The following is a 27,415-nucleotide window of genomic DNA, read 5'->3' as shown; positions in this document are numbered from 1 at the left end:
TCCCGACCACGCCCCCTGCGGAGTTCCTCCCCTCGCTTGGCTCGCCCTCCTAGGTTCTGGAGCGTGAGCTTCTGGACTTTGCGGAGGACGCGTAGCATCGGTCCTAGGATGCTAGGGTCATTTCCTTCCGGGCGGGGGCCAAATCCTCGGGAAGCTGAGCCATCTCGTCCAGCCACCTGCCCCAAACGGGGCTCAGGCCGTGGTCACCAGTCTAGGAGACTCCGGAGAACCAGCCACGCTGTCCCTCTTGGGTGGAGAAAGCCAGCTTTCCCCGGCCCACTGGGAAGATTCCTGACTATCCACTCGGCTGAGGCATCTGAGGGCCGGAGCAGCGCCCGGCGTGCGGGATAGAGCCGTGAAGAGCACTCTCGTCTGACTGCCTGTGCTCCCCGCCCGGACCCAGGCTCGGCGCCGCACACTCCCCCCGCGGAGGGGGGACGGCGCAGTCACGCGCGCACCACACTTGCGCTCACAAGCGCGCAAGGCTCTAGCTCTCCGCCCCGCACACCTGCGCTCCGCCTCCTGGTCCTGGGCTGGCGACTGGCGAAGGCATTTGGGAACCTAGGGAGGCTGCGGCAGCGCCCCCACCCCCATCTCCTTCCCCTTCCCACAGTCGGAGTTGTCCGAAGCCTGCCGCCGCTCCCAACCAGCCCGCATCCCTCTTCATCCTTCCCTCCCCCCGCCTGCCGCGGCACCGGTATCTGCAGCCGCAGCCCGGAGCCGGTGAGGCGGCGAAGGGGGGAGGGGGAGGAAGCAAGGGATGAGCGCCGGGAGGGCGTCGGGGGCCCTGAGCCGGACTAGGACGCCCCTGGAGCAGGAACCCGAGCTGGAGCCGGAGCCAGAACCAAACCACCGGTACCGAGTGGGCCAGGTGGCCTGGATGGGAGGAACCCAAAGGGGTGGCATTGTGCGGAATACCCGCAGGGGAGGGGGCTGCAGAGGCCTGGCTCAGGCCAGTGCGGAGGAGGTGCGGACGCTGACTCAGGCGCGATTCTTAAGCCGACCGCCTGAGAATTCCGTCCCATCTCGCTCTGCAGTGTCCTTGGGAGGGACGGAAGCGCAGGACAAGCTGGAAAGGGGAACGCTCTGGGCGTCGGGGAAGCAGGATCAGGGTCGCGGAAGAGGGCTTGCGCATCCGCCGTCTGGCACCCCGGCCCCGGACCAGCACCCCTGACACGGACAGCTCCTTGGTTGGGTAGGGGGGTGGGGCCGGACCTCCGAGGCTTGTCAGTTTCGGATCCTGAGGACCGAATTCCTATCCCTCCCCCAGTCCCTAGCTGCAGCCCCCTAACCCCAGGAGGCGCCCTGGCCCGCGCTCGCCCCCCAGGGCCTCATGTCGGAACCACAGCCTGACCTGGAACCGCCCCAACATGGGCTGTACATGCTCTTCCTGCTTGTGCTGGTCTTCTTCCTCATGGGCCTCGTAGGCTTCATGATCTGCCACGTGCTCAAGAAGAAGGGCTACCGCTGCCGCACGTCGAGGGGCTCGGAGCCTGACGATGCCCAGCTCCAGCCCCGTGAGTGAGGAGCCTAGAACCTGGCTCAGTCACCTTTCTCCCATACCCTTCACCCCACACCTCCTTCTGCCTTCCTGGCCAAGAGACCCAGGCCAAACCCTTACCATGCCTTCAGGGAGGCTTAATGATGCTTTCTTGAGTCTGCAAGTGGGATGACACCATCCTGAAAGCAAGGCTAGAAAAGGCAGGATGGGTGGGAAGGGCTCACTGTTGGTAGTCTTGGGCTCCCACTTACGTTTCCCATCTTTACTGCCCTGACCCCTGAAATGCTAACATGCAGCATGATGGCAAACAAAAGGATAGATCTTGAGCAATAAGCCACAGAAGCCACCAGGTAATGTCCACGCAAAGCTGACTCATTTCCTGCTTCCTTGCCAACCTCTCATGCTTCAGCTGAGGACGATGACATGAATGAGGACACAGTAGAGAGGATTGTTCGCTGCATCATCCAAAATGAAGGTGGGTGTAGTCTGGCCCTTTGCTCTCCCTGCCCCGCAACCCACCCCCCCACCCAGTCCCCACTCAATTTTCTCTTGCCCTGACCTCCACCTCCACTGACTCCCTCTTTTCCTTCTCCTCTCAGCCAATGCTGAGGCCTTGAAGGAGATGCTGGGGGACAGTGAAGGAGAAGGGACAGTGCAGCTGTCCAGGTGAGCTGGAAACAAGGGCCAGCATGACTTAGCTTGCCTTGGAGAGTACCCTCTCCTCCAGCACAATCCTTTCCCAGTGTCTTCGCATGTTTGGGGTGGGGGGAACGCAAAGGTGGCTAACCTATAGGAAGAAAGAAGTTTTGTAGGAATCTGAGTTCCTTCAAATTATACTTCCATCTGGATGTCATCAAGCCTAACCTTTATCCCTTGTGCCACTCTTTTGGGTTAAACATTGCCCGCTTTCAGCAAACAACCCTGGGAGGGAGAACACATGATCACTAACATCTTAATATTGCGTTTATTAGATAAATACAATAGTGTTGGGGCCTGGGGAAGGTGAGGCATCTGATGTTTTAAGAAGCGAAAAGGACAGGAGCAAATGGAACAGGAAAGGAAATGGTAATGTCATTCCTGCTCCCCTCTTCCCTATTGTCCAGCGTGGATGCTACCTCCAGCCTGCAGGACGGAACCCCCTCCCATCATCACACAGTGCATCTGGGGTCTGCTGCCCCTTGCATCCACTGTAGCCGCAACAAGAGGCCCCCACTTGTCCGTCAGGGACGCTCCAAGGAAGGAAAGAGCCGCCCCCGGCCTGGGGAGACCACTGTGTTCTCTGTGGGCAGGTGGGGATAGAAAGCCCCAGGGAAAGGGAGTTTGAGGTGGGAGCCCCAGTGATCAGGCACCTCATTCCAAAGGTGGTCCCCAGCTCTGTTCTCCTAGACTGTGAACTACAGCAGGAGTCAGGCTACACAGTATGCCCCACCATCTGGGGGAGGTCTCCCCTGCCCTAGGCCAGAAGGAAGTAGCCATGAAACCCAGGATGTCCCTGGCTAAAGGGAAGCTGAGCAGCCTCTGAGTTATGGTCCTAAGCCCCAGTGTTCTCTCCCTTCCCAGGTTCCGGGTGACACACATAGAGAAGCGCTATGGACTACATGAGCATCGTGATGGCTCTCCCACAGACAGGAGCTGGGGGTCTGGTGGAGGGCAGGACATAGGGGGTAGTCAGGGGTCTGGGGGAGGGCATCCCAGGGCAGGGACACCTGCCATTGAGAGCCTGCCCCCTGAGAGGCCACAGCCCCTGGCCCTCGCCAGTCCCTTGGTGCAGAATGGAGGACTCAGGGACAGTAGCTTAGTCCCTTGTACACTTGAGGGCAACCCTAGAGCCTCTGCAGAGTCAGTGCTAGGGGCTGGAGGGAAGGGCCCAAGCCCAGGACTGGCCAGTCGAGAGGCAATTGGACAGCCAAGCAAACTGGACACCACAGATCACCAGGTATGAAGACATGGGCAGGGCTATGGTGGGCTCAGCTCTTATTGTCTCCTACCCTGGATTGAAGGGGAGGTGGCCCTGATATGACCCACATCCTGTTCTCCCATTGGTGACCACTTCTCTCTCACAGGTGTCTGCACCACAAGGAGCAGGGGGTGTGTGAGGTGAGTCTGCCTGGGCCCCAAGTCAGATAATCTCATCCTCCCACTCTCTACTTAAACTACCTAAGCCCATTGGCTCTCTGCACTCCCAGGCTTGGCCTTTGCTACACATTCTTTGGTTTAGTGGTGGGGAGTGGGCATGTGCCCCAGGAGGTAGGGAAGGTCCTGTAGCCCCTGGGTAAAAGCTGAGACACAGCTTGAATAGGAAGCAACACTGTTACCCTTCCTCTCCTCCAAGCCTCCTTCTTCAATGTACTGATGGACTACCGGCTGGCAGGGCCGGGGGTGGGTGGGCATGAAGGCCCTCCTTTCCACTGGACAGCACTGCCCTCAGCTGAGGAACCAGCTCTACTTCCACCTGGAGTTGCATGGTCTCAGTCTGGGGGACCTCGGGAGAAGTCTCCCCACCCCCATCCCTCAGTCTCTTTCACTTCCCCTGCCTGCCAACAGGCCGCCTGACCCCTTCCCCATCGCCGCGCTCCATTTGCTAGAGCGTGGCAGCTGGGAGCAGGCCCCTGCCCTTGGTGGGCCCCTAAAGCAATAGCACCATAGGCCCCCTGCCCTCTTGGCACAAGAGGCCCAGGCCCTGGCTTGGGCTTAGTGCCCTTTATTCACTGTCAATAAATCCGCTCAGACCATTACAGCTGTTTTGCATACTGGCTCCAGCTCCTTTTGACAGGCTTGCCCCTGTTCCAGCCCCCAAATCCAGTGGCCATGGCATCTGGAGTGGGGTGGGTCACAGAGCCAGGGTGGAGACACAGATGGGCTGGAGCCACTCAAGACTTTGGAGAATTGGTTCCAGCCCCAGAGATTTCTAGATATTTAACCCACTTAGAGATGGGGTGGTGGCAGAAGAAAAAGGGGGAGTTCCAGCCCTAGAAATAACAGGAGGACAATCGGGGGGGGGGGGGAGTGAGTTCCAACCCCAGAAAGGGGGAGAAGAAAAGTTTCTATTCCTGGAGGTGAGAGTAGAGATGGGGGAGACTCCAGCTTTTGGCTTGGTCACTTCAGATCATTGAGGGGGTGGTCTCTGACATCCTGGAAATAGGGACAGCAGCATCACTGGGGGACAGCAGTCCCCTGGCTTCAGGTGAGAGGATCTGGGTGGCCAGGATCCGGGGCTTTAGCTGGTGGGGGAGGTGGTGGACGCATCTGTAGGGAACACACAATCAGTGCTCCAGAAGCGTCCATTGGGGATATCCCTGTCCATTTCCTCAAACCCCGAGACAAAACAGGACAAGTTGGAATGACACAATCTCCTCCAGGGGAGGGGCCCTTACCGGCCTGAGTCGAGGTGCCATCATGTCCAGGGGTCCAGGACATTCCAGGTCTTGGTCTGCAAACAAGAACCACAAGTCAGTCTTCAGGCTTTATTTTGTTCACTGCTGCATCTCCAGCATTTATGACAGTGGTACTCTCTAAGTATTTGTTGCATTAATGAATAGTCACTAATCTGAGCCATAAAATACATCATTACATCCATCCTCAACACTTATTTGGCACCTGCTGTATAATCAGCCCTGTGCAAGGTACCAGAGAGGGGAAGATGGAATTCACAGCACTCCCACTCCCAATGGCCATGCCAGGAACCTAAGAGTGAAAAACCAACAAACAAAATGAATAAGTGCTAAATCATTCCAAGTGAACTACAGGTATAGGAGGTACAGAATATGCTCACACAGATCTCTGGAATCAAGGAGGGAAGCTCCATGAAGAAAATAGAAGTGCCAGAAGGTTTTAGAAACAGTAGACATTCCAAGAAAGAAAATGATGATACACACTAAGACGTTTGTAGGATTCAAGAACATTAGAGGCAGAGAATGCATACTGGGAAAACACTGGGAGAAGCTGGCTAATTTGTCAAATAATAATCATGAGAAAACAGCTACTAAGTGCATGAGTGTTATGTGCCAGGCACAATGCTAGGCTCATCTTTCTATCTCTCACAAGAACTCAGTGAAGTAGGGACCTTTCTCCTCACTCTGTAAAGGCCCAGGCAGGTTACACATCACTCCTGAAACCACACATTGGCAAGTCACAGGCAAAGTCTGAACAATGCACCTGCCTCCAAAGCCCAAGTTCTTCTCCCCATCATGCTTCCGTGAGCCTGAGGGAGGAGGTTCCTGAGGGCAGGCAGAGGAGACAAGTATAACCTTGCTCCTTCTTCCTGTCTCTTCCACTCCCAGGGCCTCCAATGCCCTCTACTCACCCACAGGCAGCACAGGTGCAGGGGCTCCATCCAAGGCACAGGTGGGCACAGGAGGTGAGAAGCTGGGAGGAGAAGGGGATGGCAGCATCTGGGAAGAAGGGGCACACAGAGTTATTCCTGGCATATGGGAAAGTTTCATTAACTTTTTCTCTCACCTTGTCTTCAATGCCTGTCCCATCACTTCTCAATTTGGAGAGCCACCAAATGCTTGTATCCAGGTGGGGGCTTAGCTGATAATACACTTCAATAACCAATATGTACTGACACTTAACTATATCCCAGACACTCTGCTGACACTTCATATACACTAATTAATTCATTCCTCACCACCATCCTATGAAGTAGGGATTTTTATGTTTTCTATGTTAGAGGTGAGACTCAGATTAAGCTATCTATCCAAAAGCATGGAGCCAGTTAGTGGTCAAGTCCCGACTAGAACTGGTCTCCTGACTACCACGCCAAGGCTTTTCCTTGTAACAACAGGTACCATATATTAAAGAACCTCCTGTGGGTCACTGTGCTAGGGGCTTTACCTCCATTATCTCTAATCATGACAAGTGGGCTGCTGACACAGGTATTATTACCCTGTTTTACATGTGAAGACAAAAGCACAGAGGTTATATCACTGCCCAAGGTAATTCAGTAGGAATGAACTCAGATGTACCTAGCACTGAACTAAGACTATCAAACTCTAATGAAGACAGTTTAGGTTTCCTTCTTCTCTGCCCAGCCAAACTCTTTTGGGAGACCCAAGCCACTATAGGAGGTAAACCCGGAGAAGGGAGGGGGCATTAAGATGAATATGGGGCCTCACTGGAGTGGGAGGGTCAACCCAGAGGTGTCTGGGGATCCAGGGAGAAGAAAGCCTCACCTGTTCAGGGTCTGAGAGTTCATGGGGCCCTGGGGGGCCAAGAAGCTCCTCCACTAGCAGGGAGGGGAAGACCCCAACATGGCCCCCAAATTCTCCCCTCCAGAAGCCGTCATCCACTCCATCCTGGGCCCTGGGCAGCAGGCGGATAAGTGCCCCCTCGGGGAAGCTCAGCTCCTCTGCACTCTGTCCCGTGTAGCTGTATAGGGCACGGGCCAGGAAAGCTGCAGAAGCCCAGGAGAGATGCTGAGGGGAGTTGATGGACGGTAGTGCCCCCAGGACTATGATATCCCAGGGCCACAAACACTCGCTCCCCAGACCCAGAATTTCCCATTCTCACCTGTGGGCTCTGCCCCTGAGGGGTTGTCGCTGTCCTGGCCACTCTCAGGGAAGGAGAGGTCCGGGAAGTTGAGATACCGCTCAGGGACAAAGCCTACCTCGCCGTGCTGGTTTCGAGCCTGTTCACCCAGCAATGTGAACAGATAGCAGACTTGCCTCAGCAGCCCATAGCCCTAGCCCTCCTCCTTAGGCTTCTAGCTTTGTCTGGCTGGATCCTTGCAAGCCATAGAGAAGACCTTCCCACTGCACCCTCCCCACCTGCCCACCACCAGGATCAGGATCTAAGGTCCATACCCACCTTGACCCATTCATCAGCATCTCCCTCTTCTATGACCTCCAGCCACTCTCCCTCTGTAATGGTCAGCTCATCCTCACGCCCTGCCTGTGCCCCACAAGGAAGGATTCAGGACTTGGCTGTCTCCCATCCCCACCTGTCGGAGGTCACCACCCCCATGCCCACCTGATACCTGATAGCCAAACACCACATGTGCAGGGCAGGGAAGGGGCCTAGTGGCCAAGGCTGTGGGGGCAGGCTCCTCAAAGAGCTCCCCTGTCTCCTCACATTCCTCAAAGTCCGAGAGCTCAGCATCCTCAGCCTGGAGGGGGCAGACAACAGACATCATAGAGGGGCCCCACACTCTCAAGCACCCATTTCATCTCCCACTCCTCCACTCTATTCTTAAAGAACACTGGCAGATCAATCCCCAAGGTGGCACCCCCCCCCCCCATCTGTTCACCATGTATCAAAAGCAAAATCAACACAAGCAGGGTAACACCAACCACCACAGAATTAGTCCTGAGTGCTTACTCTGTGCCAGGTACAACACCAAACATCTTATGTATATCACCTCATTTTATCTCCATAATGACCCAGTGATATTTTGCATAACTGAAAACCTCGTTTTACTTGGGAGGAAACTGAGGCTCAGAAAGGTTAGGTCACTTTCTAAGGTCACACAGCTAATAAGTAGAGTGGCTGGTATTCGAACCACTTATAATCTGTACTTAGAGCTTAGTTCATAACCACCATCCTATACAAGTAAAACCTTAGATTGTGATTAACTTGTTCTGTGAGTGTTCTGCACGAAGAGCAAATATTTCTAATATATTTTAACTTGATAAATGAGCGATGTCTTGCGATATGAGTATTATGTGATGCTGAATGTCACATGATCACAACTGAGCCAATGGTTCTTGAAATTCACTTTGATATACAAGTGTTTTGGATTACAAGCACGTTTCCGGAACGAATTATGCTCGCAAACCAAGGTTTTACTGTACTCATGACAAAAGTTCACGGACACTCTATGCTACAAACTATGCAAAAAATTATACTTATTTCATTCATGCCTCACGACAACCTCTTTGACTTAGGTACTGTCGTGATCCCCGTTTTACAGGGTCTTCCCTCCACTGGGGAGTTCTACCCTTTACCTTCCTGGGTGTGTATGAGTACGAAGCAAAGGGTGCTCACCGTAGGAGACAGGTCCCTCTGGGACAGTCGGGCCTCACTGAGCCGTCGCTCCTGCTCCACCTCATCCTGGGCCTGGGTCATGGCTGGTTTCAGCCAGCGCTGCACATCTAGGCCAGCTCCTTGTAGCAGGGCCAGCCGAGCAGCCCCCTTCACCTGGCTCACCTGGCATTAGGAAGAGAGATCAATCAAGGCTGTGGCTGGGCCTGCCTTTGGGAGGTGGGTGGAGCCTCTCCAAGTTTGTCCACCTTCTACCTCCTGCCACCCACTCCCCACCATCCAGAGAGAGTGGAGGAGAGTGTTGTGTAAGGGGGTGGGATCTCAGTGGCCCTAGCCACAGGGCTACATCTCACCTGTGCCCGCCGAATGCTCTCCCTCACTTCCTGCAGCCGCTGTTCTATGCCTGGAGCCTCCCGCTCTGGAGCCTGCTGTCGCCTCTGCTCCAGCCGCTGCAGCACCTGGTTGGGAAGGCAGAGGACAGGGGTGGGTAGAAATACTACAGGAGACAACTTACTATGGACATGGCACTTTGCTACTTGCTTCACATGTATTATGTCATTTAATTTTCCCTATGAGGTGGCTATTATTATTAACCCCACTCTAATAATAAGGAAACTGAGGTCCAGTGAGGTTGGTTAAATCACTCCCTCACTCTGGGTTACATAACTAGGAAACAAGAGAGCAGGATTTGAACCCAGGTGGGTCTAACTCCAAAACCAGTGCTCTTAACTACTGTGCCACACTGTTGGCTTAATATACCTTTCCCTCCCCTCCTTCCTGCCTGCAGCCCTATGACATTCCCATTGATTCCAGGGTTCCCATCTCTCAGCTCTTCCTGCCCACCCATGATACCTGCACCCCCCACCCCCCACCTCACCCGATGCCCATGGTTCTGGATCTTGTAGTCTCGGGCGGCTCGGCTCGTCCAGCGCTGAACCTCTTTCTCCAGGCTACTGTCCCCAGCCATGCCTCCTGCGTCCCCCTCCAGCTCCAAGGCACACACCTGCATGAACATTGAACACAGGTGCTGTGAGGAGGACCTGATATTGCTCCTTCACTACAGTCTCCTCCTTTTTTCTTCTTTCTGTCCTGACCTCCAGGGACAAAGAGGTGAGGGCACACACCTATGTATATAGACACAGGTGTGCCTTCCTGTGGACACAGAGACACAGAGAGTCCCCAAAATGGGATCTGGGTTGAGGGATAGAGATAGAACGATGAGGATAGTGCAGTCAAGGACCGGAAAGGTGGAATAAAATATGTTTATTTGTGTCCTGGTGGGAAGGAGGTGAACTAGAGTTCTGAAGCCACATAACAGTCACCAAGTCATTATCAGGACAAGGATGATGAGGGAGGAGGCCTAAACCACAGTCCCCTTTACATGTGGTTTGGTTCCAATGAACAGTGGTCTCACCTGATCAGTCCCTGCAGGCTGAAACTCCTGAGGTGGTGTGGGGGAAAATACTCCAGGCTCCTGAAGAAAAAGCTTCAAATCTTGCTCCCAGCTTACCTGGGGGGTTGTAAAAGGTCAACGTAGGCACTCACTGGTTACCTCTCTAAGCCTGTCCCCAGCCCCTCTTGGAAGAAAGAAGGCAGATAATGCAGTGGGTGGTCTGTACTGAAAGAGCAGGGTAAAGAGGATCTCTGGGGAGGTCTTACAGGGCACAGCCCTCACCTGGGAGGTTGCCTGTGCTCCATGGCGGGCATGCTCCAGGGCCATCTCTGCAGCTTCCAGCTCAGTGCGGCTTAGCAAGGTCAGGGGGTCCCTCAAGTGTTCCAAGAGCTCGCTGACCAGAGCCTAGAGAGAACCCTGAGATAATGACACTACCCTTCCCCCAGCATCTACTGCAAAGTAGGCTCTCTGCCCAGGTTTAGATTGGTATGGGCATGAGGAATTGGAAAGAGGGAAGGAATGAGACATTATTACTGCTTCTAAGAATAGGCCCTCACGTATGCATAGACCTTAACAGTTTAAAAAGCATTTTCATATCTATTCTCTCCTCTGAGCCCCATTAGTCTATAAAGTAGGCAGAGCAGAAGTTATCCCTGATGAGGGGTTCAGAGGGGTTAAGTGTTCTGCACAATGTCATGCAGTCAGCTAGAACTAGAACCAGAACCAGATGATCTATCTTCTACCCACTCAAAGCAGGCTAGGTCCCTAGCACCACCTAGTCTGGTGGTGGTGGGAAGAAAGGACAGGCCCTCCCACACACTGCCACCCTCTGCTGAGAGGCAGGGGTATCTGGGCTGGGACTGGCCTTGAGCAGGGCTGGCAATTCCTCCTGGTAGTAGTGGTCAAGGTGGGCATTGGTGGCCACCAGGTTAAGCAGGTACTCATTGCGGGCTGCTCTCAGCTGCTGGGAGTACTGGGCTGATTGGGCAGACAACTGGGAAGAGAAAATACATGTCAACAGGGACCGCTAGACCCTTGGGGTCCTTCCAAGGCCAATCCATATCCAGAATGGATTCTCACATTGAGTGCTTACTATACACCTGGTGCTACACTAAAACTTTTGTACACTCACAACTCGTGCTCGAGATGCACTGGTGGTGTCTGGGTTCATTTAAAATAAAATCCCAACTGCTCCTTACTGTGGTTTACCAGGTTTCACGTGAGCTGGTCCTGCGACCTCTCTGACCTGTTTGCACAGTACTTGTCCCCTTGCTCACAGTACTCCAGCCACACTAGTCTTCTTTTGGTTCCTCAAGCCCACAAAGCAATTGCCATCTCAAAGCCCCTGAACTCACCATTTCCTCTCCCTGGAATGTTCCACCCCTAGATCTTTGCATGGCTGGCTCCTTCTTGACAGGCCATGTATTCAGAGAAGCTTTCTCTCTAAATTACACCCTGTTACCCTTTATCATAGCACCTTGTTTTGTTTTCACTTAGTCTGATTATTTGTTTATTTACTATCTGTCTGGCATTCACCAGACTCTGAAGGCAGGAACTCCATAGAATCCTCAATAAATGCACAGTAAAGGAATAAACAGAAATGCACTATTTCCGTGTTACAGATGAAAAAAATGAGATTCAGAGAGATCAGGTTAACCAAGGTCAAGGACTGAAGGTGTAGGGAAGCCTGGATTCATCCCAGTCTCTCAGATTTATGCCCTTGGTTTCCAAACCACGAGACTACTCTGCCCACCTCCTTCCTGCCCTCCCTCATATCCACATCCCCCAAACCTTGGTGCTGAGTTTCTGGAGACTGGTTCGAGTGTGGAAGAGCCCATGGTCACTTCGGTTCAGTCTGTGCAGGCAAGGAAGAGGAGTCGAGTTTAGGCCTGGCTGTCATGCCTTGGATCCCCTCCTCCTGCCAGGCTTCCCAACTCCACACGACCCCACCTAGCCTGGACATCAGCCGCCTTCTCCTGTGCCAAGGCCCACACACGTTCCCGCTGCCCATACAGCTTCCGACTTCGGCTCAGCTCCCGGACAGACTGCAGCACCTCAGCTTGTGCCCTCTGCAGGTTCTCTGCTCCCTAGGGGCATGGACACACAGAGTCCTGACCTGGATCACCCCAGCCCTGAGCCAGCCCTTCCTTCATCCCATCCACATAGACATACCTTCCTAAGCACCTGCTCCTTGGCACTCCGCCCTGTGCCCCCTGCCAGGTCACGGTATCGGTCAGATGCCTGGAGCCGGGCTTGGCCCCCAGCCACGGTGGCATCCAGCAGGCAGCGCCAGGCACCAAACACCATCCTGCCTCTCCCCATAGAAGGTCTGTGTTGAGGAGGAGAGCACTCCAAAGCTTCATGAGACCCCCCCAACCCCAACACCATAAGAGACAGAGTGCTTTCCCATCCCCCTTGACTGGGAGCCTATCAATCGATCAGCCCATTAGCTCAGCCACAAGGATCACTCATGCCCTCTGCCCGCACCCACAGTGTCCTTGCTGGGTCAGCTCCTCTCTGGCTGCTGTGTCAGCTCTACCTACAGCTCACGTGCCCTCCCCCCTCACTGACTCTTTATTCCCATAGATTCCTCAGACTGAGCTCCTCATCTCTTCTAGGTCTCCTGACCTCCCTACTTCCATGGGACCCACCTGCTGTCCATCTCCCCACTCCGGTGCCCTTCCCTCTTCAGGAATGGCCCAGCCAGTTTCTGAAGTGCCTGGTGGGAAAGTCATCATAGACCCAGTTACCTCTCAAAGATTCTCACCAACTGGGAAAATATGGGATCAGAGTATACTAACGCCATTCATCAGATGCATATTATGTGCTACTTACTTTGCTAAGTGCTTTACATGCATTAACCTATCCCATCCTTACAACAACCCCACGTGAAGGTACAATTATTATTTCCATTGTACAGAGAAAGATGTCAAGGCCAAGAAAGGCTAAGTACTTTGTCCAAGGTCACACAGCCAACAAGTAGCACAAGAAAGATTTGACACCCCTCTGTTTAGGCCTTTGCTCTTGACCAGAACAGAAGAATGTGTGGAGAGACAATGCTGGTGGTTTAAAGGAGGCTAGAACAAAAGACAAAGTCCAGAGAAAGGAGTTCCATACCTGCCCATACTCCCGTTCAATGGCTGCCCTCTGCTTGCTGTAGGACCTGTGGAGATAAATGGAGCAGGGTGGTGTTACAGTTTAGTCCTGTTCTCCCACCCTCAATCCTCTCCTCAGCCTGGGCAGGAGGAAGAGGGGAGCCAGGCCTAGAGTGTGAGTATACCAGGAGCAAATGAGACTTGAGAGTCCTTGAGATCACCTCAGGCAGCTGCAACCCAGAACAACCTCACCTCATTGCTCAGAGCCTCAGCAGGATCCTCCCCCCCCCCCCCCCCCCGGAGAACCATCAGTGGACTCAGACGTGAGGACTGACGGGGGCCTGAATACATTGTCCTCCAGCCTTCCAACAGGTTTGGAAGAGGGAGGTAAGATTCTGCTCTAAGCTTGATTGTGTGGTGGAGGGAGTGGTATGGGGTCAAGGGGTTTCAGGGAGGGTACGTGCGTGTTTCTGTGTGTTGGGGTGGGAAGAAGGATAAGTCCTATCTGGTATCTGGAGAGGGAGGCCGAAAGTGAGGGCCAGTAATGGGCAGGGTGGAGAACTCTTCACCCTCTGCCTCCCCTCCCCGGCCCAGATCCGACGGATGTAGGTTTGAGGAGAGGCGGGGCGCGCAACGGCGAAGGTGGGGGGAGTACGTGGAGGGGATCAGAAGCTACCTGATGTCCTCCAGTAAATCTGCCTCCCTCTGCTGCCGGGTCTGAAGGATGCTCAGCTGCTCCAGGAAGCGAAGCTTCACCTCCTGAGCCGGCTTCACCTGTGAGGGTAAGAAGAGGATGAAGACCCCCAGCGCCTGAGACCTGGAAAAAACACTCCGCGCAGGGAGCGGTGAGGGGGCGGGACCGGGGAGGGGCTGGGCTGTTTCCTGGGTTACTTCTGGGTTAGGCCCTGAACCCTTACAACTCCTTGTCCCCCACTGCGGTTCCGGAGCCCCTTAACTCCCACCATTCCGCCAGCCCACCAGGAGTCCCCATTCCCAGGCCAAGCTCACTTTTCGGGGCGGCGGCTGCATCTCCGATCCGGCCAAGGCGAGCGACTCGACTCCGGAACTCGAGGAAGCCCCGCCCACGCCAAAGCCCCGCCCCGGACCTGGCTCAGCTCCGCCCCCGTCCCGCCCACGCCTCGTCCGACTTCGCGCAGGGCTGCGAAGCGCGAAGGTGCCGAGAAGAAACCGGATCAACTTCTGTTACTACTCCTAAAACTCCGGAAAGGGTCAGAGCCGCCGAGTGGACGCCGCGTCTGCTGCGCGGTAGGGAAACTCTAAGTTTCTGAGTCAAGACGCCTGGGTTCTGTTTCTAGTAGAGCCACTGACTCAGCTCTTAATTATTTCTAATCATTCATTTACATATGCAGATCTCCGGTGATGGCGCGAAGGGTGACGTGTGGCAAGGAGGAACTCAGTTTGTGACCAGGGAAACTGAGTCACTGGATGCCTGAGCAAAGATGATTTTGACAAGGGAAACAGGACTGTTCTCAGACCCTTCCCAAATTCCCAGAGAACTGGAAAAGCCAGCATGAGTGGTGAGAAAATTGCCTGGAGCCAGGAAGAAACCAGTCCCAGAGGAAAACAGGTGTGTCTGGGGCCAATGGAAGCTAAATGGTACTTGTGAGTGGATATAAGCGGGGAGATGGGTGTGGGGCCTTGCGTCCCAGAAGGCCCCTCTCACCGTTAGGGCCTACTTTTCAGGTTCTGCACTGCAGTCCTGTGGCCAAATTCACATTTCCAACAGACCACTGACACCAGCACTTGTATATCTAATAGATACCTCAAACCTTTAAAACTACTTCTTCTCCCTGACCCTTCCCAAGTTATCTTCCCCAGATAAAATACCAAAGGGCACCTCTTTCCATCCAGTTAGGAGAGTCTGAAACCCAGAGTCAGTCTGCCCTTTTCTCATACCCCCACATTCCATCCGTTAGCAAGTTCTATAGGTTCTATTTCTAAAAGATCTCTTATTGATCACCTTCCTTCAATTCCCAAAACCACCAACCTAGTCCAAGCCCCATAATCAGTTTTCTGTCTAATATCTGGTCTTTCACTCTCTCCTCACCCCCAACTCCCTCCATAACCCATTGTTCACAAAATAGCCAGTGATTTATCTTTTTTAAAAAAAGAAAATGAGATCATATCACTCTCTTCCTTAAAACTTCTCAGTTGCTTTAGAATAAAATCCAAACACCCTAGCATGGCCTGCAAGGCTGTGCATTATTGGGCCCCTGCCAATCTTTCCCCTTTCGGCCCATACACTTCTCTGGCTCCCCACTCACTGTGCTTCAGCAACTCCAGCCTCCTTGCTGTTTCCCCAGCAGGCCAAGTCTTCCCATTGCAAAGCCTTCATGCCTGCTGCTTTCCCTCTCCTTCTGGAGTGCTCCTTCTTCCAGTACTCCACATGTCTGGCTTCTTTATTTTTTATTTATTAAAAACATTTTTTTTAAGTTTTTTAATTTATTTTGAGAGAGAGAGAGAACAGGGGAGGGGCGGAGAAAGAGGGAGAGAAAATAATCCCAGACTCTGTGCAGTCAGAGCAGAGCCCTATGTGGGGCTTGAACTCACCAACTGTGAGATTGTGACCTGAGCCAAAATCAAGAGTTGGACACTTAACCAACTGAGCCACCCAGGCATCTCTTTATTTTTTAAGTTTTTTAATTACTTAAGCAATCTCTACACCCAACATGGGGCTCACACTCATGACCCTGAGATCAAGAGTTGCATGCTTTTTTGACTGAGCCAGCCAGGTGCCACCAAATCAAGTCCCATTAGTTTTTTTTGTTTGTTAGTTTGTTTTGTTAAGTACACTCTATGCCCAGCATGGGTTTGAACTCACAACCCTGAGATTAATCTGAAGTACTCTACTGACTGAGCCAGTCAGGCACCCCTATCTGGCTTCTTTAAGTTTCAGCTCATTACAGAGGCCTTCCCCATCCTCCCAGCCTAAGGGCCATCTCCACAAACACATCACTTTAGGTTTAATTTCTTCACATCACTGAATTAGTTTGTGTATTTAATGTTTTCTATTCCTCTACACTGGAAGCTCCATAAAAGCAGTACCCATCTGTTCTGTTCACACTGAATACCTAACACCCAATTAGGTGCTCAGTACATATTTGCTGAATGAATGAATGAATGAATGAATGAAGCAACAGTAGCCTTTGGTTCCAAGGTTTATTAACAATGACACATCTTTGTTGGCTCCTCTTTACCCCAACTCTCAACCCCAATCAATCTCCCGACTCTAGGTCTTCAATGTAGTTCCCAAATGTAGGAGGTGGGGTAGGATAGACTTGGAAATCATTCAGCTCTCTGGCTTCCAAATCCTTTTTTTTATTTAATGCAGTAAAACCATTCTTTTCAAACCTAAAATGTCTCACAGGACACCTACATATCAAATATATAAGGAGTTGTCCTTGATGAGGAAAAATATGTGGGGCTTACTGCTCTAAGAAACAGTTTGATGTTCACTGTTCTCCTTATTTCAGTGACATCATGGTACATATAATGAGTGGAGGTTCAGTGAGGGCCACATTCTGACCCTCTCTGGGCAGGAGAGTCCAGAGCCCTGAGTCCTGTGGTCTTTCCATAGCACCGCACTGGATTTTAGAGTCTTTCCATCCAGAGCAGAGGAGGCTCCCAGCAGTGTCTGCCATGGTGAGAACTTGGGTCTTCTGGTTACCTACCCCTTCAGACTTCTGGTCTTAGGGTCATGTGAGGGGCTGGCTGGAGGGTGAACTAGAAGAGGAAGGTTGGGTGGGGAAGCCAGGTGTCTGTGTCACAAGGCCATTGGGGCTCGGGGACTGAGGGCTGGAGGGCTGGGAGGGGCTGCCTAGGCCTATGGTGATTTCTCCCTTCCTCAGGATGAGGCTGTTAAGCTCTTGGAGCAGCTGTTCCTCCAGGGACCCACGTGCCTGGGAGCTGCTCTTTGAAGGGGGGCCTGGAGGGAGCTCTGGTGGCCTTTCCTCTGGGCCTGGGGCACCTGCCTTGGGGAAAAAGGGTTGATCAAAGGACCTCTGGCTGGTGAGGGGCGTCTCAGGGTTGGCTGTCTGATCTCTCATGGTGGAGAAGGAGGTAGAGGTGTCCTTGGTCAGTTCAGGGAAGGCTCCCACTTCCTCATACACTGGCTCCTCATAGACAGGCTCCTCCAGTTCCTCTTGCTCCTCCACAGACCCCTGGGTTGACTTCATTGGCTGGATGGGAATGAGGTGGCATGAAGCAGGCACGGAGTTAGAGTTACTACATTATTAATCACTAACATTTATTGAGCTCTTCTTCTGGGCCAGATGCTCCAAAATACTTTGCATGTATGATACCAAAATAACTCTGTACAATGGGTTACACTGCAGGTGAGTGAACTGAGGCACAGAGGGATTAAGTAAGTTGCCCAAGATCACACAGTGAGTAAATGGAAGAACTAGGGCTTCAGCCCAGGTCTAACTCCAAAATGCATTCACTTAACCACTTTGCTTCTCTTTCTCAGATCTTATGACCACTTCCCTTTTCCTTGTCACATCCTACCGTCCTTTATTTTTCTGATTCCTTCTGGTCCCTCACTATACACTGTCCGTCTCCTTCTCTGTCTCTCTGTCTGTTTGCCTGTCTGTCTCTCTCTCTCTCTCATACACACACACACACACACACACACACACACACACACTGATGGCCTGCATCAGAACAAATAGAGAGGGTACACTGGTTCAGGCAGCACAGAGGAACACACAGCTGATGGGCACACAGCTGAGACAGGCACAGTACTCACAAAGAACATGGACAGGGTCCTCCGGTTGTGAAGTCGCCGCTGGGCACAGGTGGGATGGGGGTGAGGAGAGGGAGAGACACAGAGACACAGTGAGGCCTGGCAACAGGAGGCAAGGGTGGGGAGTGGGGACACAAAGAAGGCAGAGGGGGGGCACTAGGATGACAGGCACACCACTCCCCTCCTGCAGTGTGGCAAGGACACAGGCAGGGATCAGGAGGGCACTGGAGCAGGCTGGGGGACCTCACCAAGGTCTGATTTGCAGAGAGGAGGGTGGCCCCACTGTCATCCCCTCTGATGGGCAGCAAAGGCATAGTGCCAAACTTCTGACGGGCGAGGTCAGAGGAGGAATGGCGTCGTAAGACCACTGGCTGCTGGTCATCGTGCTGGAGGGAATTGAAGAATTGGCACAATGGGTATGGGTGGTACTGAAGACTAGAGCTGGGACCTCCGACCTAGCCCTCAGCTTTCTCCTTCCCCTCACCTGGGCTTTGAGGATGCTGGTGGTCCAATCCCACATCTCATCCTCATCACTGCAGGACAGGTAGCTGGGGGTGATCAGAGGGAAATGAGCTGGAGAGGAGGGATTGTAGCTCTAGGGATGGAGGATAGGGAGGGGTTGGACAGGGTGCAGGGCTAGGCTAGAGAAGAGCCAGGCTGGGAGGTACTCACAGGTGCATCTTCTCCAGTATCAATGTGAAGCCCCACCTAGGAGGCAAAGGAGAACAGAGAAGGGTGATTAGAAAGGCCAGAAAGGTGATGGCAGGAAGGCCCTAGAAATGTGGGCTGGGGAAGGACACTCACGGTGTTGGAGGCTTTAACTTCTTTCGGATGCCCAGGTAGACCTTGGAACCTTCCAAAGGCCACTCTCGTTCTGGTTTAGAGCTCTGAGAACAAGAGGGCAGTCAGTGAGGTCAAAAGGTGAGAGCAGGATCACAGTCATTTGGGTCAAGAAGTCATGGAAACACTGGGGTTATGCAATCACAGGGTCACAGAGGTCAAAGGACCAGGGCAGCAATGAGATTGATAAGCACATGATTTGTGGAGTGAGAGGCTTGATGTAGTCACAGCTCCTCCCACAGGGCTGCCAGCCTCCCTCACCTTCTTTTCCTTGAGCAGCAGCAAGCAGCGACCACGCAGCAGAAAGAACCTCTCCTGGAAGCGGTTTCCCAGTAAGCGGGGTGGCTCCTCCCTACATCGCAACAGACCCACCCTTGGGCTCTCGCGGCGGATACCTGGGCACAAACGGGCAATGCTGGGTGGAAGGTCCTGGGGGAGAGGCCTGGGGATGGGGATGCTGGACTGAAGAGGGAGGTTCACCTGTGAAGAGGCAGCCGGCCTGGGCCAGGGAGACTTTTCTCAAGAGCAAGGAGGCTGAGCAGGGCTCTGGGAGCTGGCACCATTGAAGGGCCTGCTCTAGGACCCTTTCCTTGGGGTGCAGGGGCCGCTCTAAGGAAGGGGTAAAGTGGGAGTGAAAATCAACCAGAATATCCGTCCACAGCCTGGAGCCCCCAACTCCTTTCCCACGAGTCACATTCATTTATCCAATCCGCCACCCAGCCACAGGTATTTATTTTAGCACCGACTCTGTGCCAGGCACTGTGCTGGCCCTGGGGATACAGTGATGAGCGCGAAATACAAAGCCCACAGCACAGTGAGGGAGCAGACCTTAAGTCTGCCTTAAGTCAACCAAAGAATTGCAGACAATTAGTGCTTTGAAAGAAACAATAAGAAGCTGAGAGAGAGGAGGGCAGCCACTGGGACAGGGTAATGCCCAGGAAAGGCCATTCAAATTTTTAAATGTTTTTTAACATTTACTTATTTTTTTTCAGAGACACATAGAGACAGAGCGTGAGTGGGGTAGGGGCAGAGAGGGAGACACAGAATCTGAAGCAGGTTCCAGGCTCCAAGCTGTCAGCACAGAGCCCGACGAGGGGCTCGAACTCATGAACCATGAGATCATGACTTGAGCTGACGTCAGACACTTAACTGGCAAGGCCTTTCAAAAAGGGGGCATTTGAGGATGAGACTGAGGCCAGAAGGGGTGGGAAGAACAAGCCATGCTAAGATCAGGGGAAGAAAATTGCAGGCATGACAAAATGCAGGAATAAAGGCCCTGAGTCAAGAAAGATGTGTTTGAAGAACAGCTAGCATGGCTGAAGCCCAGAGAATGAGTTATGTGAGATGAAGTCCAAGAAATAAGCAAGGTCCAGACGCTCAGGGATTGTGGGCCATAATAAGGAATTTGAATTTTATTTTAAGTCCAGTGGAAAGCCATTGGAAGGTAATGGCATGACGTGATTTACGCTTGCAATGCGTGTTGACTGCTGGAAAATGGATCATCGGGAGGCAAGAAGGGAACACTAGCCAGCTATTCCCTTTCTGGGGCTTTACATTTTAGTGGTTAATGTTGGGAGAAGAAAGATAGCAGTGACTTCATCTTGGGTGGTGGTAATGGTGGAGATGGAGAGAAGTGACAGATTGTAATAGAATCAACAAGACTAGGTGGTTGGGTTAGGTGTGAAGTTGAAGGAAAGGGAAGACTCCCAGCCTTGATAACTGAGTTAGGGAAAACTGGGAAATAGCTGGGGCTTTTTGTTAGGTGAAGGGGTCTGGAAACTGAGTTGAGTCTTGCACATTTTAAATTAGAGATGCTTATGAGACGTACAAGTGGAGGTGTGCAGTGGACAGTTGAATATGTGAGTCTGGAGCTCAGAGGAAAGATCTGGGCCAGAAATAAAAATTTGGGTGTCAGCTTCTTAATGGCACTTAAAGCCACTGGAATGGATGAGGCATCCAAGGAAGAATGTAGATAGAAAAAGGAAAAGGGTCCAGGTTGAATACTGGGTTCCTCCAACATTTGGAATCTAGGCAAAGGAGGAAGAAAAGCCTTCTTTGATGCAGAAGGGAAACCTAGGGTTTGTGGGGTCCACAAAAGCCAAGAGAGAAGAGAGTATTGAGAAAGAGGGAGTGGTCAACAGTGTAGAATGTCCCCTCACATGCACGAGGACAATGTCCACTATATTTGGTAAAAGAAGGCACTGGTGACTTTGATCTCCCCCCCATCACATGTGCATCCACACACACATGGTCATGCTCACCAAGTTCCCCGTGCTCACGAATTTCAAACGTCACCCATAAGTCCATCCCAGCATCTGTCCCCCGCATCTCCAATACCTGGTTAGTCAGCTCCTCAGCAGTCAGTGTCGGAGACACCTGGGGTCATGGCAAAAGCAGGGGACCCATGCTGGTCAGTTCACTGACCCTGCTTCCCCCAATCCTCCCATCTCCCCACCTGTCCCCTTAGGACTGACCTTCAGGGTAACACAGTTGTCTGGGAGCTGCTGTTCTATATAAACCTCCATGATGAGGTCTCCAGCCTGGGACAGCTGAGGGGACGGGTAAAGTATTCAGGAGGACACAAGAGAATCCAAAATATCAAGGTCAGAGGACCCTTATGTTGCCTCATAAGCACTTCCCCCCACAAAAGTCTCCTCCTACCCCTCATCCCCAATGTGGCTCAGGCCCTTATAAGGGAGAACTCCAGGAGTGGCAGAACCACATCTTCAGGCTGCATGGGTATTTCCCAAGGCAGTACAACATATGGAAAGACAAGTTTAGAGTCAGACTCTCTGGGTTACATCTCTGGCACTCGCTACAGTATGACTTTGAATAAGTGACCCTCAAGGCCTTCTTTTTTATAACTATTTTTTTTTTAATTTTTTTTAACGTTTATTTATTTTTGAGACAGAGAGAGACAGAGCATGAACGGGGGAGGGTCAGAGAGAGGGAGACACAGAATCTGAAACAGGCTCCAGGCTCTGAGCTGTCAGCACAGAGCCCGACGCGGGGCTCGAACTCACGGACCGCGAGATCGTGACCTGAGCCGAAGTCGGCCGCTTAACCAACTGAGCCACCCAGGCGCCCCTATAACTATTTTTTTAATGTCTATTTATTTTGAGAGAGAGACAGAGCAGGGGAGGGGCAGAGAGAGAAAGAATCCCAAGCAGGCTCTGCGCCATCAATGCAGAGCTCAATGCGGGGCTGAAACTCACTAACAGTCAGCTCATGACCTGAGCTGAAACTGAGTCAGATGCTCAACCAACTGAGCCACCCAGGTGCCCCGCTCTGTTTCTTTATTTGAAAAAATAGGACTGTACACCTCATGGAGTTGTGTGATGTTAAAGTGAGATCATAGGGTTTAGAATATAAGTCCGCTGCTGTTTGTTATCCTATTTATTACTATTATTTTCAGCACTTGGTCTAACTTAGCTAACTCTTCCTTGGATCTTTTTTTTACATGCAGAACTGAAGTACTCGCCACCATTGTGTAATGAAGAATCCTCATGTTGGAATAAGTGGAGTAAATCCTAAACCAAACCCCTCTCTCCAAAGCACTCCCCTCCTTGGTTTCCCCCTTTCTCTGAAAGCTGATGGCCAATGTCCAGCAGGAGAAGGCCACCCTCCTGTCTTGATATCCCCTCCTGGCCCACTCAGGAGTCTAAGGTCAGGACAAGTTACCTGTACATCCTTCCAGGTGGTGATAAGACTGACTTCCAAGTCAATCTGAGCTACCTGGTCAGAGTCAATCTGTGGAAGAGTCAAAAAGAAGTGTGTATTGTGGAGGTGGGGGGTGGTGCTAGGAAATGAGGGAAGAAGGGAGAGATGTACAAGACCAGAGGGTCTATATGAGAGCATTAGAGGCCAGAAGAGCTAAGAACTAATGGGGCATGGGCATTTGGAGTGACATTATGGGATAGAGGGGCCCAGGGCTCTGGAAGGTGATTCCCGATGCAGAGGGCTTTCAGAGGTCTGGGCTGGGGTCCTGTTGGGGAGAGCAAGATCTAGAATCCAGGAAGAGGGACTATAGTCAGGGGTTGAGAGAGCTTACATTAAAGACAGAGATGTAGCCATCGATGAGTTCCTGCAGCACCCGCACCTCATGTTCCCCCCGCCCATCTGTCTGGAACACACTAGGTGCAAACAGCAAGGCCAGGTTCCGCGTGCACATTTGGTTTATAGCAGCACACTTTTGCACCCTGCAGAAGGGCGTGACACGGGTCACAAGGGATGCAGCTTGTGCTCACCTGTTGGTCAATGCATCCATTCATTCAGCAAATACTTATTGAGTTCCTACAGTATGCCAGGCCCTGGGCTAAGCATTTGGGATACAGCTGTAAGACACAATACTGGCCTCAAGGAGCTCCCAGTCTAGGGGAGAGACAGATAAGGAATGGGTGATTATAAATATTGTAGGAGGCAGCACACTTTTATGTAAAGGGACAGACAGTAAATATTTTAGGCTTGCAGGCCACACGTTCCCTGTTGCAATTCCTCAGTTCTACTGTTGTAGTATGAGAAGAGTTATAGACAATATAAAAGTGAATGGGTGTGGCTTTACACTTCATGGACAAAACTTCATCTAGAAATACAGGCAACAGGTTGGATTCGGCCCATGGGCCATAGTTGGCCCATCCCTGTGATATAGAGTAATCAGTACAATACAGCCAGTGTTCACCTTAGAATCGTTTAAAGTCCTGTCTCCCCAAGAGACTGGTCAAGATAGATCTGCAACTTACTCTTCTTTGTGTCTCCTACATCTAACCCTTTGTCTGTCATAGAATAATAAAGCAAAATAATATTGATTGCTTACCGTTTTTGAATTCTTACTACATACATGCCAGGTGCTATAGTTAGGATTTTGGAAGGATTATTTCCTTCAACTCTCATGACCTAGGAGGTGGATACTATTCGTTACACCATCTTCCTTTTACAAACGAGGAAACTGAGGCTCAGAGAGTACAAATAACACCCAAGGTGACACACTAGAATGGTGGAAAACTAGAGTAAAGCTTAGGTCTGCCTGACCTCAAAGTCCACACTCTGAACCTTTGTGCTCTGACGCTTTCATTTAGCAATTGTTTACAGGATGAATGAATGAATGAATGTGGGGGGCAGGTAGAGCTGATAAAGGGTCAGTGAGGAGCCTGTGGGGGTCCTGGCCATACTGACCGATAGAGATGCCCAATGAGGGTAGCCAGCGTGCGGCGGTTAACCTGTGGCAGGCAGCCAATCACTTCTTTGTACTTCTCCAGGCGCTGATTCTTCTGTGGTAACTCTGGGATGGAAAGGGGAAGGGGTGGAGATGATCTGGGAAGGGAGCGTGGAGGGATTTTTGAAGAAACAAACCTAGGGTGGATGTGCCTCTGCCCCCTTCCCACCTTGACCTAAGCTGAGTCCTTGAGTGATCCTGAGGTGTGGGGAGGAAGTACTGGGGAGGATGGCTGCCCAATCCCACAAAACAGCCTCAGGGATTCAAGGGTGTGTGTGTGGGGGGTGGGGGGGGGTGGAGTTCCTGGTTGTCCCTTGGCTATCTGTGAAGAGTTTTTAGGGACCTTAGGAGTACCAGCAGCCTCCCTCCAGCGGGGCAACAACCGTGCACAGGTCACAGGGTCATCGAGCTCTCGAAAGAAGCGTTTGAGCGTATCGGTGACATCCTCCACGAAGTGCTCCCCTGGCCGGAGCTTCACTGACCGGGCATCCCGCCGGAACTCAGCAAGGAGCCGAAGGCTACGGGCGCGGGCACCCCCTTTCCGGTATATGCCCTCCAGCTGGAGCCCTGAGAACAGCCAGCATCTCTGCTCACCACTGCCCAAAGACCCACCCACCCACCTGGTATCCAGTATCTGTGACCTACCCCCACCACCCCCCCCTGACATGCTGTAGGGCTATTGGGGTAAATGGGCCAGAGGGGAGGAAGTCTGCCTCCATGGTCTTGACTCTCAAGACCCTGCTCAAGTACTCCTGCTCAGAAGGTCCTTCCCTAACCATGATATTACACAGAGTCCCCATCACTCACTATTTTGGTTTTGAAATAGCACTTTCAAATCATATTACAGTCAATCCTCACTATTCAGATTCAATATTGTGAATTTATCTACTTGCTAAAATTTATTTGAAACTCCCAAACCAGTACTTGTGGCACTTTCCCAGTCATTTGTGAACATGCGCAGAGCAGAGATGAATTTGAGTTGCCTATTGGACACGTTCCCAGCTAAGCTCTCATATGGTAAACAAGTGTAGTCTTCATGGTATATATAGAACCACATTTTTTCATTCTTGTGCTTTTTTCCTTTGGGTAGTTTCACTATTTGAAATGGCCCCCAAGTGAAGTGCTAAAGTGCTGTCTAGTGTTCCTAAGTACAAGAAGGCTGTGATGTGCCTTATGGAGAAAATATGTGTGTCAGATAAGCTTTCCTTATGCATGAGTTACAGTGCTGCTGGCTGTGAATTCAAAGTTAACAGATCACAAATACATATTAAAGCAAGTATCTTTAAACAGAAACACACTTAAAGTTACATATTGATGGATCAGTTGATGAGACTGTGACCAGAGCTTCCCAGGAACCCAACCCTGTATTTCCACTGGGGCAACAATTTAGTATTCATTCATTCAATGTTTGCAATAACTTCATAGAACAAAACTACCATGAATAATGAGAACTGACTGTATTTTTCTTACTTATTACCCAGTTCTCCCACTAGTCTCTGAGCATCATAGAACTTTCCCTCTTCACCACTATATGTCCAGTGTCTGGCAAATGGGAGCAGCTCAGTAAACATCTGCTGAATGAAGAGTGGCAGTCCAGGAACTGTGGAGGAGTGGGTATGGGCACCCATGCTCTTTCTCCAGGGCTTTCACTGGACTGCTGACTTAATCCCTCCTTTGAACATGAGGAAGACTGAGAACAGGATGGGATCTAGTGAGCAGGCAAAATCAGTGCATGAGGCTACTACCAAAGTGTGGAGAATGTCATTAGCCACTCACTATCCACTGTCAGTGTTGTAAGCACAACTATTTGTAGTTAATGGATGTGCCTTTCCCCCCTTTATTGCCTTCCTTAGTTTTCCATGAAGTTTCCTTCTCAAGAGTCCTGCCTTCTAGGGGCACCTGGGTGGCTCAGTCAGTTAAGTGTCCGACCTTGCCTCAGGTCATGATCTCATGGTTCATGGGTTAGAGCCCAAATTGGGCTCTGTGCTGACAGCTCAGAGCCTGGAGCCTGCTTCAGATTCTGTCTCTCTCCATCTCTGCCCCTCCCCCACTCATGTTCTGTCTCTCTCGTCAAAAATAAATAAACGTTAAAAAAAATAAAAAAAAAAAAGAGTCCTGCCTTCTAAAGGGGGTTCATCAAGGAGCTAGATTCTACTTGGTGCCTCCTTGGGCTGGAGAATAAAGCAGAGGCCAAAAAGTCACAGAGAATTCTGGGAGCCACTCGCACAGCTGAGCCTTTATGCCTGGAAAAACTCCCACACAGAATAAATCTGCTCAGACCTTCAAGGATTTTGCTGCACAGCTTGGCTCTTGCCTTACAGCTGCCCCCTCTTTGTTCTTTATGGCTCTCCATCTCCAGTCACATTTCAGTGCTGCTCTGCTCCCCTTCCACGCCCACAGCCCACTAACAGCTACCTTGGAACACTTACTACCTGCCAGATGCTGTGCTAAATGCTTTACATATGTTCTCTTACTATCACAACTATCCTAGAAAACGAGGACTGTTAGTAGCCCCATTCTACCAATGGGGGAACTGAGGCTCAGAAAGGTAAAGAAGCTTGCCAAGGATCATACAGCAGGTTGTTGTTAGGCTGCAATCTCTGGAGGCAAAGCTTCTGTAGGCAGATCACAACTTCTGGCTGTTCCTATGTCCCCCATCCCCTACTGGCTCAGTATTGGCCAGTACCCACTCACCATGCTGGGTGACAAAACTGATGCAGGCATCCACGATGATGGGGATGTCACCCCGGCTCATCTGCTGCTCTTGCAGCCCTGTGCCGCCCCCGCCAGCGGCCCCCTCAATGGCCGCGGTCCATGCTGAGAAATCCAGCCGGCCCTCCCCCTGCAGATACAGGGTCCTGAGACCCAAGAGGCCTGAGTCAGAGCCAGCTCCTGAGGGTCCTTTAAACTAGGAGGCCCAGGATCACAAGGCCCAGCCTTCCAAGAGCCACCAGCAGGGGGCAGCAAAATTCAACCCAGACAGAGCCCCTGAACTAGGCAATGGAATTTGAAGAAGTGGGTAGTGGTCCAGCAGACCAGGGTGGAGGGCAGAGCGGGGCGGGCTCTAGAAAGAGGGATCCAGGGTCAAGGATAAGGGCAACACTTACCTTCCTGTTTCCACCAGGACCAAATGCTCCTTCTTGTCTGGGGTGTCAGCTGCTGAAACCACACCTGGGAGGAGAACCATGAGACAGTATCATGACTGTCTTCATCATAGTGACTAATATTTACTAAGTATTTAAGGTATGTAGGTGCCAGACTAGGAACCCTACAAACAATGCTGTATTAAATCCTGTAAGTTACATACTATTATCCCCATTTTAGAGGTGACACATTAATGCTCAGAGAGGTTAAGCTGCTTGTCTCATTACTTGTTATAAAATGGCAAAGCTGAGCTGGAACTCAGGTCTCTTGTCTCCAAAGCCCTCTGATATTATCCCATACTGTTCTCTTTGAGGAAGTGAGAATACCCAGTCCCCTCTCCCAGTCTCCAACCAGCAAATGACTCCAAATAACAGTAACAGTAACATTTATAACATGTAACATTTATTAAACACCTATAAGATAGGTCCTACCAGGCTCTGTGATAAGTGTTTTACATGCATTGCCTTATTTGAAACTACAACTG

The 27,415-nt window shown here is 51.6% G+C and overlaps 3 protein-coding genes and 1 long non-coding RNA gene across 14 annotated transcripts in view; 2 read left to right on the top strand and 2 right to left on the bottom strand.

The window, feature by feature from the left end:
• The first annotated feature begins 39 nt into the window (after window positions 1-39).
• Window positions 40-13,257, top strand: RELL2 (RELT like 2). 3 transcript variants are annotated; one of them, XM_086702215.1, is made up of 9 exons: window positions 40-855; window positions 1,038-1,195; window positions 1,428-1,517; window positions 1,911-1,976; window positions 2,101-2,167; window positions 2,605-2,790; window positions 3,062-3,437; window positions 3,565-3,598; window positions 3,834-4,236. In XM_086702215.1, exons 1-8 carry the CDS (start codon window positions 761-763, stop codon window positions 3,595-3,597), a joined length of 1,071 nt encoding a protein of 356 aa, XP_086558341.1. In that variant the 5' UTR covers window positions 40-760; the 3' UTR covers window position 3,598; window positions 3,834-4,236. The 3 variants fall into 3 exon arrangements, with proteins under 3 accessions (XP_086558341.1, XP_086558321.1, XP_086558331.1); XM_086702195.1 differs by lacking the exon at window positions 1,038-1,195 and having other exon boundaries at window positions 45-855; window positions 1,271-1,517; XM_086702205.1 differs by lacking the exons at window positions 40-855; window positions 1,038-1,195; window positions 3,834-4,236 and adding an exon at window positions 12,494-13,257 and having other exon boundaries at window positions 1,199-1,517.
• On the bottom strand, window positions 2,447-14,088 carry FCHSD1 (FCH and double SH3 domains 1). Of its 2 annotated transcripts, none has more exons than XM_086702239.1 (20): window positions 13,979-14,088; window positions 13,647-13,744; window positions 12,993-13,038; window positions 12,527-12,594; window positions 12,048-12,204; window positions 11,826-11,962; window positions 11,667-11,730; window positions 10,741-10,869; window positions 10,158-10,280; window positions 9,897-9,992; window positions 9,360-9,485; window positions 8,836-8,940; window positions 8,486-8,647; window positions 7,479-7,607; window positions 7,310-7,393; window positions 7,013-7,130; window positions 6,676-6,896; window positions 5,805-5,892; window positions 4,876-4,931; window positions 2,447-4,747 (listed from the first exon to the last, which is right to left on the bottom strand). In XM_086702239.1, exons 1-20 carry the CDS (start codon window positions 13,997-13,999, stop codon window positions 4,682-4,684), a joined length of 2,094 nt encoding a protein of 697 aa, XP_086558365.1. In that variant the 5' UTR covers window positions 14,000-14,088; the 3' UTR covers window positions 2,447-4,681. The 2 variants fall into 2 exon arrangements, with proteins under 2 accessions (XP_086558365.1, XP_086558371.1); XM_086702245.1 differs by having other exon boundaries at window positions 12,048-12,183.
• Window positions 13,870-23,380, top strand: LOC147584404 (uncharacterized). Its single transcript, XR_015249480.1, has 3 exons — window positions 13,870-14,236; window positions 14,341-14,558; window positions 22,042-23,380. It is a non-coding gene; the product is annotated as an uncharacterized LOC147584404 (long non-coding RNA).
• The window catches only part of ARAP3 (ArfGAP with RhoGAP domain, ankyrin repeat and PH domain 3), a 25,468-nt gene continuing 14,184 nt past the window's right edge, over window positions 16,132-27,415 (bottom strand). For 6 of the 8 annotated variants that reach the window (XM_086702019.1, XM_086702043.1, XM_086702058.1 and 3 more), the window contains 16 exons: window positions 26,895-26,958; window positions 26,482-26,645; window positions 24,142-24,354; window positions 23,748-23,853; window positions 22,627-22,774; window positions 22,257-22,325; window positions 21,050-21,124; window positions 20,837-20,951; window positions 19,056-19,184; window positions 18,837-18,970; window positions 18,540-18,622; window positions 18,408-18,443; window positions 18,220-18,283; window positions 17,984-18,121; window positions 17,739-17,777; window positions 16,132-17,169 (listed from right to left, as the gene is read on the bottom strand). In XM_086702019.1, coding sequence (XP_086558145.1) covers window positions 16,687-17,169; window positions 17,739-17,777; window positions 17,984-18,121; window positions 18,220-18,283; window positions 18,408-18,443; window positions 18,540-18,622; window positions 18,837-18,970; window positions 19,056-19,184; window positions 20,837-20,951; window positions 21,050-21,124; window positions 22,257-22,325; window positions 22,627-22,774; window positions 23,748-23,853; window positions 24,142-24,354; window positions 26,482-26,645; window positions 26,895-26,958 — 2,060 coding nt within the window. In that variant the 3' untranslated portion in view covers window positions 16,132-16,686. The remainder of the gene's footprint in view (window positions 17,170-17,738; window positions 17,778-17,983; window positions 18,122-18,219; window positions 18,284-18,407; window positions 18,444-18,539; window positions 18,623-18,836; window positions 18,971-19,055; window positions 19,185-20,836; window positions 20,952-21,049; window positions 21,125-22,256; window positions 22,326-22,626; window positions 22,775-23,747; window positions 23,854-24,141; window positions 24,355-26,481; window positions 26,646-26,894; window positions 26,959-27,415) is intronic. The other 2 variants (XM_086702048.1, XM_086702053.1) reach the window with 2 other exon arrangements.

This window comes from Puma concolor, chromosome A1 (genome assembly GCF_028749965.1).
Source record: "Puma concolor isolate L17-30 chromosome A1, mPumCon1.1.hap2, whole genome shotgun sequence".
Taxonomy (NCBI): Eukaryota; Metazoa; Chordata; class Mammalia; order Carnivora; family Felidae; genus Puma; species Puma concolor.
The sequence above is the reverse complement of the archived record's forward strand: the minus strand, read 5'-3'. Positions and strand labels throughout refer to the sequence as shown.

Coding starts and splice junctions, on each gene's coding strand:
- FCHSD1 (XM_086702239.1), bottom strand. CDS start 13,999: ATGCAGCCGCCGCCCCGAAAA. Junction 12,205..12,526: donor AGTGGGGAGATGGACAGCAG/GTGGGTCCCATG, acceptor TCCTCAACACAG/ACCTTCTATGGGGAGAGGCA. Junction 10,870..11,666: donor TCCAGAAACTCAGCACCAAG/GTTTGGGGGATG, acceptor TTCTCTTCCCAG/TTGTCTGCCCAATCAGCCCA.
- RELL2 (XM_086702215.1), top strand. CDS start 761: ATGAGCGCCGGGAGGGCGTCGGGGGCCCTGAGCCGGACTAGGACGCCC. Junction 1,518..1,910: donor CGATGCCCAGCTCCAGCCCC/GTGAGTGAGGAG, acceptor CTCATGCTTCAG/CTGAGGACGATGACATGAAT. Junction 2,791..3,061: donor ACTGTGTTCTCTGTGGGCAG/GTGGGGATAGAA, acceptor CTCCCTTCCCAG/GTTCCGGGTGACACACATAG.